This window comes from Panthera pardus, unplaced genomic scaffold (genome assembly GCF_024362965.1).
Source record: "Panthera pardus isolate Hobbes unplaced genomic scaffold, ASM2436296v1 HiC_scaffold_21, whole genome shotgun sequence".
NCBI classification, from domain to species: Eukaryota; Metazoa; Chordata; class Mammalia; order Carnivora; family Felidae; genus Panthera; species Panthera pardus.
In genome coordinates this window covers 5,445,485-5,453,800 of record NW_026526777.1, presented here as the reverse complement: position 1 = coordinate 5,453,800, position 8,316 = coordinate 5,445,485, and the positions used below count along the sequence as shown (strand labels likewise).

At 60.8% G+C, this 8,316-nt stretch overlaps 2 protein-coding genes across 10 annotated transcripts in view; both read left to right on the top strand.

The window, feature by feature from the left end:
• The first annotated feature begins 658 nt into the window (after window positions 1-658).
• Window positions 659-6,378, top strand: USF1 (upstream transcription factor 1). Of its 6 annotated transcripts, none has more exons than XM_053908919.1 (12): window positions 659-787; window positions 1,332-1,532; window positions 2,537-2,629; window positions 3,031-3,080; window positions 3,312-3,427; window positions 3,767-3,868; window positions 4,112-4,307; window positions 4,531-4,618; window positions 4,754-4,812; window positions 4,944-5,038; window positions 5,283-5,411; window positions 5,495-6,378. In XM_053908919.1, the coding sequence occupies exons 3-12, from the start codon at window positions 2,622-2,624 to the stop codon at window positions 5,684-5,686; spliced, it is 1,035 nt and encodes a 344-aa protein (XP_053764894.1). In that variant the 5' UTR covers window positions 659-787; window positions 1,332-1,532; window positions 2,537-2,621; the 3' UTR covers window positions 5,687-6,378. The 6 variants fall into 6 exon arrangements, with proteins under 6 accessions (XP_053764894.1, XP_053764893.1, XP_053764895.1 ...); XM_053908918.1 differs by having other exon boundaries at window positions 1,240-1,532; XM_053908920.1 differs by lacking the exon at window positions 1,332-1,532 and having other exon boundaries at window positions 663-787.
• Window positions 6,379-6,582: 204 nt separating this feature from the next.
• The window catches only part of TSTD1 (thiosulfate sulfurtransferase like domain containing 1), a 49,710-nt gene continuing 47,976 nt past the window's right edge, over window positions 6,583-8,316 (top strand). Inside the window, exons 1-5 of one of the 4 annotated variants that reach the window (XR_008424531.1) lie at window positions 6,594-6,774; window positions 6,932-7,054; window positions 7,573-7,735; window positions 7,830-7,931; window positions 7,984-8,026. Coding sequence is in view for 2 of the 4 variants with exons in the window: in XM_019433254.2 (XP_019288799.2) it covers window positions 6,699-6,774; window positions 6,932-7,054; window positions 7,573-7,735; window positions 7,830-7,881 (414 nt within the window). In the remaining 2 variants the exon portion in view is untranslated. Of the gene's footprint in view, window positions 6,775-6,931; window positions 7,055-7,572; window positions 7,736-7,829; window positions 8,027-8,316 lie in introns of those variants that run through there. The other 3 variants (XR_008424530.1, XM_019433254.2, XM_019433255.2) reach the window with 3 other exon arrangements.

The following is an 8,316-nucleotide window of genomic DNA, read 5'->3' as shown; positions in this document are numbered from 1 at the left end:
GTAAGTTTGGTATTGGTGTCTCCATTTTACAGATGAGAGAACTGAGGCTAATTAAGCCAAAAGGCTTGCCAATGTTCTCAGCGGTAAGAAGCGGCAGAGACAGGTTTGAGATCCGAGTTTGGCTCCAGAGGCTAAACTCTTCTGATCACACCACACTGCTCCAAATCCATTAAGAGTAGGTCTTAACTAAGAAGGAATGGGAACCAAGATCCCTCTCACAGAACCTGAGGGCCTCACAAAAACTGGAAGTTCTGGGGGGGTCTTTGGGTGAGCAACTGCTGACGCTACTACAAAGGAATATACCCCAAATCTATCTTCGTCTCCAGTGGACACCAAAAAAGCGTCCCGACCCAAGATGGCCTCCCAAGTAGCCCTTGTTAAAGATGGCGCCTCCGTCCGACGTCTCCTCCCTTGATCTAAGCCAACCTCCCTCCCTTCTGCCCCTAAAAACGCCTTGTCCAGCAGAAAGATGGAAGCACGCATCAGTCGTCGTTCTCCCGTTCTTGCCGAATGCCGCAAATACTCCAGTGTTACTCTCCCCGGGCCCCAGGAAGTGACTTCTTCTATGCCCCGGCGACAGCCCCACCCAACCCGCTCCTTTCCTCAAGCGGCCAACGACCGGAAGTGGGGCCGCTCAGAGCCTGGGCGGGTCGAGAGAGACACTTCCGCCCCTCAGCAACATGGCCGCAGGCCGGGAGTGCGCATGAGCAGCCGTCCATGGAGCTCTCCGAGTCCGGAGAGGGAGAACACGGTCGGGGGAGATCGGCGGCTGAGGCCCGCTTGGCCGGTGAGTTCGGGACGGGACGCGAGCCGGGAGTCTAGGGGCTGGGTGGGCCGGCAAGGCAGGGCAGCGTGGGTTTTGTTCCCGTTTTCAGGTGGCGGACCTCCCGGGGAGGAAGCCTTTGTTTTGCGGGAGGGGGCCGAGCCCGGTTCTTTCTCTCCCGCCCCCCTTTGTGGGCCGAGCGCACTCCCCGCCCCCGAGCGCGCGCGTCCCCGCCCTCCTGCGCTGCCTGCCGCGGGGCCGGGACCGCGGGCCCGCCGAGCCCCGCGCCCTTTCCGGGCCGCCGAGCGCAGCGCCGGGCCGCCGGGGGAGCGCGGCGGCCGCCCGGGCTCGCGGGCTCCCGGGCTCGCGGGCTCGCGCCTGCTGGCTGCGGGGCCTGCAGGGACGCGCCGCGTTCTTGGGCAAGGTCGGGCGCCCGACTTCTTTCGGGACTTGGTCGTTCTCCCCTTTGTGTCCAGACGTAGCAGGGGCTCTTGCCGGGCCCCGCTGGCCCGAGCGTGCACGCCACAACATCCCGCCCGCGTTCCGTGTCGCATCCCCTAATGCTCAGGAAATGCTTCCGGATGTCCAACTAAGATTTGAATAAGCGGCCTGACCCCGTTGCTGGGTGTCCTCCGAGGCTGCCCCTGGCTGACAGCTGTGGGCGATAGAGACGCCTCCTGTGCCCTGCCGTCTCTTCCATCGCCTCCTCCTGCAGTCAGCGCAGCAAGCCTCGGAGGGGCACTTCCTCCGTAGGTTTGGGGATGGACAGGTAGGTGGTCCCGAAACCCTGGTCCTACTTCCCTTAGGGACTGGGATCTTCTCGCTGCGCTGCTTCCTCCGGACACTTTCGCTTTCGGTTCTTCTTTTTTTTTTTCTTCGCCCTTTGTTTTTGTTTGTTTGGTTGGTTGGGTTTTTTTTCTTCTCTTTTCGGTCAATACTTTCCTTCGATGCGGGCTTTTCAGTCATCCGCTGAAGATTTCCCTTGGGTAGGAGAGGTTTGGGGGACCTTTGACAAAAAAGCTTACCCTCTCGTGCGGGGATCGTTTTGTCGTTTTGTACGTGTAGCTGTATCTTTCTGGAGACATTTGTCTTCTCCGCTCTTTGTGTTTCCTGCCCTCCGGCCGGGTGTCAGGATCCTAAGGCGGGCCACCTTGCAAATGAGTTCCTTTTCCATTGTCTCTCCTTCCCGAACCTTGAGCCTGGAGTGTTGTTTTTTTTTCTCCCCCTTCTTGCTGGGATTCAGTTGATCTGGAGTTGTCATGGCAACATTTTAGCAACCCTGTTGTTCCATGGGAAGGCTTGGTGAAGAAAACAGAAGGGGCTTGTAGATGACACACTTGGACTCTAGGGTCTTGAACAGATGACACAAATCTGGACACCCCGAAACAAGAGCCCAAGGGGCTAAGCAGAATGAGGCCCAGGGGCCACGGATGTTCTTTATGGTTCAGGGAGGTTTGCCAATAGCAGTGGATTTCAGGTGTCCCCTTCCTAGATTTGAAAACAAATTTCTTGGTACAGAAATTTCTGTGGCCGAGAAGCGGGAAGAAGCATCAGTGCCCACGTGACTTGGAGTGATCGTGGAGGGCCGAGGAGCACTATCTGTAGAGTTACTTTTTCAAATACTGTAGCCCACCTCTCAGCATCAGAACGGGGGAAACTGTCCCCTGTAGATGACTGCGCTTTGTTCCTGGCTGAGTCTTCATGGAGCCTGGCTTCTTGAAACAGGCTGTTCAGTTTCCTGGCCTCACCGCAAACTCCCTGATTTTCTACCAGGACTTAACACTCTGGCCTGTGAGGCGGGAGATACAAAGGCTTCCAAAGAAGGACCAGCTCCTTGGATGTGCCCCCTTACAGAGAGATGAAGGGGTGAGTGGAGAAGAGGTAGGGTCTGGGGCGGGAGGTGGGAGGCCGGGGAGGACGCACAACGGCTGAGAGCACTGGCTCTGGAGTCAGGCAGACCTGGATTCCGGTCTCAGCTCCATCACCTACTAGTGTTGTGATCTGGCTCCCCATCTACAAAACGCAAGTGACGCTGCTTAGCTCATTGTGCTGTTCTTAGTATGAGCTAAAATAACGCGTGTTCAGTGCTGAGTTCGGTGCCATGCACACACAATAAACACTCAGTAAATACCAGTTAGATTGTTATTCTAACCTAACCCGGCATCTGTTGGGAAGGCCATGGGAGTTTGGGAGCCACATGTAACTGGGTCAGTGAGCTTTTTATTCACTTCCTGCCTTATTCCCCCCCCCCCCCCCATCACAAACAGGCAGCAGAAAACAGCTGAAGCGGAAGAGGGGACAGTGCAGATTCAGGAAGGTGAGTGGTAGAAACAGACCTGAGACCCAGAGCCCATCGCGGCCCTTCCCCGCCCCCCCCCTCCCCCTCCCCCTCCCTCCCCCCCTCCCCCTCCCTCCCCCCCCCTCCCCCCTCCCCCTCCCTCCCCCCCCCCCCCCCCCGCGGGCGCACCTCCTGTGCACCCTTGTCCTTCGTGGAACAGGGGGAGAAAGTCCATACCTCGCAGAGTTTTCCTTCGCTCTTTTAATTCAGGAGCGGTGGCAACTGGGGAGGACCCCACCAGCGTGGCCATTGCCAGCATCCAGTCAGCTGCCACCTTCCCTGACCCCAACGTCAAGTACGTCTTCCGAACTGAGAATGGGGGCCAGGTAAGGGAGGGGGCCAGGCGCCTGCAGGTGTTACCTGGGGTTGGGGTTGAGGGAGGTAATCGAACCCTCAGGGGGAGACCTGGCTTGGAGGTGGGGGTGGGGCGAAGGTGTGGACCCCTGCGGGGTAGGGAGGGGCTTGGAGGATGAGGTTTGGAGTAGGGATTGGGGGCGTGCTGACACTTCTGGGGAAAGAGGGGAGAGTGGCTGAATCTCTGTCTCTGACGCACTCTTGTTTTGGGGCATTATCTGAGAGAAGCTTTACGAGGGTCCTGGGGTCCCCAGCATTTACTCTCCTGCTCTCTCTCCCTCCCCACCGCTTCCCTTTCCTCCTGCTTCTAGGTGATGTACAGGGTGATCCAGGTGTCTGAGGGGCAGCTGGATGGCCAGACTGAGGGGACTGGCGCCATCAGTGGCTATCCTGCCACTCAGTCCATGACCCAGGTACCAGGGTACGGGCTGGGGAGGGGGCCCAGGGCTCCGTGGAGGAAAATGAAGCTGAGCCCATGGGCTGGGGCTGGGGCTGGGGCGGTGAGGCACCTGGGGCTGCTTTGTCCCAAGGTGCTAGGTTCTCCCTTTCTCGATATTTCTCCCTCCTTCCTCTCGGGGATAGGAGCTGTGCAGTGAGTAGTTCGGTGGGAAGTACCCGACTGTCGTTGAACTTTGTTCTCATGTTCCCTTTCCCAGGCGGTGATCCAGGGTGCATTCACCAGTGACGATACGGTTGACGCCGAGGGGACAGCTGCCGAGACGCACTACACTTACTTCCCCAGCACTGCCGTGGGCGATGGGGCCGCGGGTACCACCTCGGGGAGCGCGGCCGCGGTTGTCACGACGCAGGGCTCAGAGGCACTGCTGGGGCAGGCGACCCCTCCCGGCACCGGTGAGACGTGTGAGGGTGCGGCTGGAGGGACAAGGCTGGGGGCAGGGGGCCTTTCCTCATGACCCCCTAACGATCGCTAAGACCCGGGCAGGCAGTGAGTCTGGGGCTGCCCTTCCAGCAGGAGGAAGTGTGTCCTTCTTAGAGGATCCTAGGGCCTTGGCCTCAGAGCTCGATGAGGTTCCTGGTCCCACGTCCTGACAGAACCGACCCCGCATCTTCACAGGCCAATTCTTTGTGATGATGTCGCCACAAGAAGTGTTGCAGGGAGGAAGCCAGCGCTCCATTGCCCCAAGGACTCACCCTTATTCCCCGTGAGTGACCCCTGGTTCTCCTCGGCTGCCGTGGTGTTCTTGATCCCCGCCAACTCCTGTGTCGTCCCCTAACCCCACCTCCAATCTTCTCTCTCGTCCTTCCCTTACCCTGGCCGCCCTGGGCTCTGTCGTCAGGAAGTCAGAAGCTCCGCGGACCACTCGGGATGAGAAACGCAGGGCTCAGCATAATGAAGGTGGGTACTGCTTGGTGGCATCGGGGACAGCGTGGTGTCTGAGCGAGAGAGCTTGGGGAGTTGGACAGGGCCGGGGGTGGGGGTGGGGGCGGTTCTCACAGAGTCGCCTTGACCTCCGCTCTGCCCCACAGTCGAACGCCGCCGCCGAGACAAGATCAACAATTGGATTGTGCAGCTGTCCAAGATCATCCCAGACTGCTCCATGGAGAGCACCAAGTCTGGCCAGGTCACGGGAGGGCCCCGGGAGTGGGCCGGATGCCTGGGTTCTGTCTCCTGGTATCGCCTGCAGAAATGGTGGCGAGGGCACCCGTGGCAGGAACCCGTGCTTCTCTCTCTCTGAGGTTCCCCGTGTCCTTGTGAAAGGTTACCCCGCCGTCCTTAGGGGAAAACGAGGCCCAGGGTGTGTGTGCGCTTTAGGAAGGCCAGGCAGGGAGCACCTTAGTCCTCATTTTGTTGGCTTCTTCTTGCAGAGTAAAGGTGGGATTCTCTCCAAAGCCTGTGATTATATCCAGGAGCTTCGACAGAGTAACCACCGGTTGTCTGAGGAACTGCAAGGGCTTGACCAGCTGCAGCTGGACAATGATGTGCTTCGACAGCAGGTCAGACCCCTGTCCTCCGTACAGCCCTCCTCGACTCCAGGGCCCCCGAGCCAGTTTGGGACTCCCTCCTTTGGTTTCCATAGAGCGGGCCTCATCCTCTTCCCCTCACTAGTGGATGCCTGAAGAAGGTCAGAAAAGTGCCAACTTTTCTATTTACTCTCCTCATCGCCTCCTTTCCGCGTCAGGTGGAAGATCTTAAAAACAAGAACCTGCTGCTTCGAGCTCAGTTGCGGCACCACGGAGTAGAGGTCGTCATTAAGAACGACAGCAACTAACTATGGGGACTCCGGGGCTTTGGGCCCTACAGCCCCTTTCTGAGAACTACAGATAGCCCAGGAGCAGCAGGCCAACCCCGTGCCCCTTTCCTTCACTGCCCACTTCTGGCGTGGGACCAGGGGGAGTCAGAAGGCGTGGCTTTGAACTGAGGCCCTGTGACCGAGCAGCCTGCAGTGGCCTGAAACACACGCGTGGGCGGGCGCGGACAGCCTTGCCCGGCCCCGCGCCATGCAGCCCCTGGGCCCTTGTGCCCCTCTTGCGCATGCATGTGCTGTCTCCGTGCTGGATACTGGACACACAGAACCGGGGGTGGGGGGAGCTTGCCCCGTGCTCGCTTAGAGTGCCAGCAGAGGGTCCGCTAACGAGTGATGCTCTGGCCTGCCCCAGGACTCTGGCGCTCTCTTCCACTGGTTCTTCCTCACCCTGGAGCTCAGATGTGCACCTGAGGACTCTGGGGAACAGGCTTTAGCGAGAAGTGGGGAAAAGGATGCTTAGCAGCGGCCGCTGCCCCCAGGAAGAGGAGATTGGCCGGCAAGCATCTAAGGCCTATGCAGAAGTCTCTGGAGCCTGGGAGAACAACAGACAGGGGCCCACTTGGGGCCTTCCCCCTTGTGGGGACGGTTTTTCTTTTACTTTCTTTTCTTTTCTTTTCTTTTTTTTTTTTTTTAAAGATAAAATGTTCAGAGCCACATTTCTCTCCTGGTTTTCCTTTTTTGTGGGCCCCAGGGCGGAAGGGGGGGGGGGCACATTGCACTTTGCCCAGTAAGGGTTGGTCGGCCCAGGTTAGGGTGGGGTGCCACTCCCGTGTTCATGACTCTGAGTCCCGGTGCCTGGGCCAAGCCTGACCGTCCGCGCCGGGCAGTCGGGCAGTCGGGCAGTCGGGCAGTCGCAAGAATCTCGGGCCGGCGGGGGTATCAGCTGTACCGCGCGCGCGAACAGGTGCCGAAGGGGCAGTTCGGGAGGCGGTGCCTTCGCTTCCGGTTCCGGTCCCGGCTGCGGGAGGCGGGGGAGATGCTGCGGGCACGGAGGGGGCGGCCCGGGGCCGCATTCCTGCTGCTCGCCGTCGCGGCGCGCGCCATGGCCGGAGGTACCTGCGGGGAGACGTGGGGCCTCGCCCCGACCCCCGGGAGCGCGCGGAGCCCCCGGGAGGAGGCGCGGCGGCGGGGGGCGCGGAGGTCCGCGCGCTCTCGCTCCCGGGCTGGGGCGCCGCGCTCCGCTCCAGGCTCTCGTGCCTCCCTCCTCAGCGCCCACGGTCTCGCTCCCTGAACTGCGTTCGCTCCTGGCCTCGGGCCGGGCCCGGCTCATCGATGTGAGATCTCGGGAGGAGGCGGCAGCGGGGACCATCCCGGGGGCGCTCAACATCCCGGGTATGGGGCCGAGGGGACGCCCGCGCGGGTGGCCGAGAGGCCGTGCAGGAGGGGCGTCTAGGGCGGCGTGGGGGAGACACGGCTGCGGGGGTCCCGCCTTGCCTTAAGCCGCCCGCATCCACCCACCCACCTACCCGCCCACCTCCCAACTTCCTGGAGAAACGCTGGTGGGAGGCGGATCCTGGCAGCGCAACCGGCCCTTCCAGTTTGAGCCGATCGCAGGCGGCGAGGAAGGGGCGGACCCGCTGCTCCGCGCTTGACCTCCCCGAGGCCGGGCGCCCGCCCGCCGCTCCTCCTCGCCGCAGGGGAGGTGGCCCCCGTTCAGCTGTGTGCGGCCGCCTTCCCGCGCGGGCGGGCCTGCCTCGTCCTTGAGGTTGGGGTGTGGCGTGGTCACCGGGTGTGGTTTGGGGGCGCTCCGGAGACGCGCTCGGGCCGCGGGAGCCAGTCCTGCCGGGCCCGGTGTGAACCTGAGATCGCCAGCTGCCGGCTTCCCATTCTGTCCCCTCGACTCCTCCCAGTGTCTGAGCTGGAAAGTGCCCTGCAAATGGAGCCCGCCGCTTTCCAGGCTGTGTACTCCGCCGAGAAGCCGAAGCGGGACGATGAGAATCTCATTTTCTTCTGCCAGATGGGCAAGCGGGGTTTGCAGGCCACGCAGCTGGCCCAGGGCCTTGGATACACAGGGTACGGGGGAGGTGCGCATCGCCAGCTGGGGGTGACTGGGGACTGCCTCCCGGGCCTGTCCTTCCCTCACCCCCTCCCCCTTTTGTCTCCACAGGGCTCGCAACTACGCAGGGGCCTATAGAGAATGGTTCCAGAAAGAAGGTTAGGTAGAAGGTGGCTTACTGATGGCCCCCTCTCCCTCCCCACCGCGGCCACCGTAACTGCGGCTGGTGGAGGGTCTGACTCCCCAGCTGGCGCACTGCTTACAGTGCTCTGCGCGCAAAAGCATCAAATAAAGACCGTTTACTCGAAGCATTGGAAGCAGTTTGTCAGGTGCACTGCGAACACTCCCAATCTTGATCTAGACTTCACTTCAGCCCTGGGTCCTTCTCCAGCATTCTCTGTCCCCCACCCCCACCCCCACCCCAACCTCCCAACCCCCTGCAGTTTCCTGAGAGGATGATTCTCCTGGAACAACTGTTTTCAGCTCAGGATGCACATCAGAATCAACTGGTACCTTAAAAAAAAAAAAAAAAGTTTGGGTCCCCTTCCAGATTTGGAATCTTGCGGGTGAGACCTGGGGAGTGGTGGTTTTATGAGCC

Coding starts and splice junctions, on each gene's coding strand:
- USF1 (XM_053908919.1), top strand. Junction 4,813..4,943: donor CAGGGCTCAGCATAATGAAG/GTGGGTACTGCT, acceptor TCTGCCCCACAG/TCGAACGCCGCCGCCGAGAC. Junction 5,039..5,282: donor AGAGCACCAAGTCTGGCCAG/GTCACGGGAGGG, acceptor TTCTTCTTGCAG/AGTAAAGGTGGGATTCTCTC.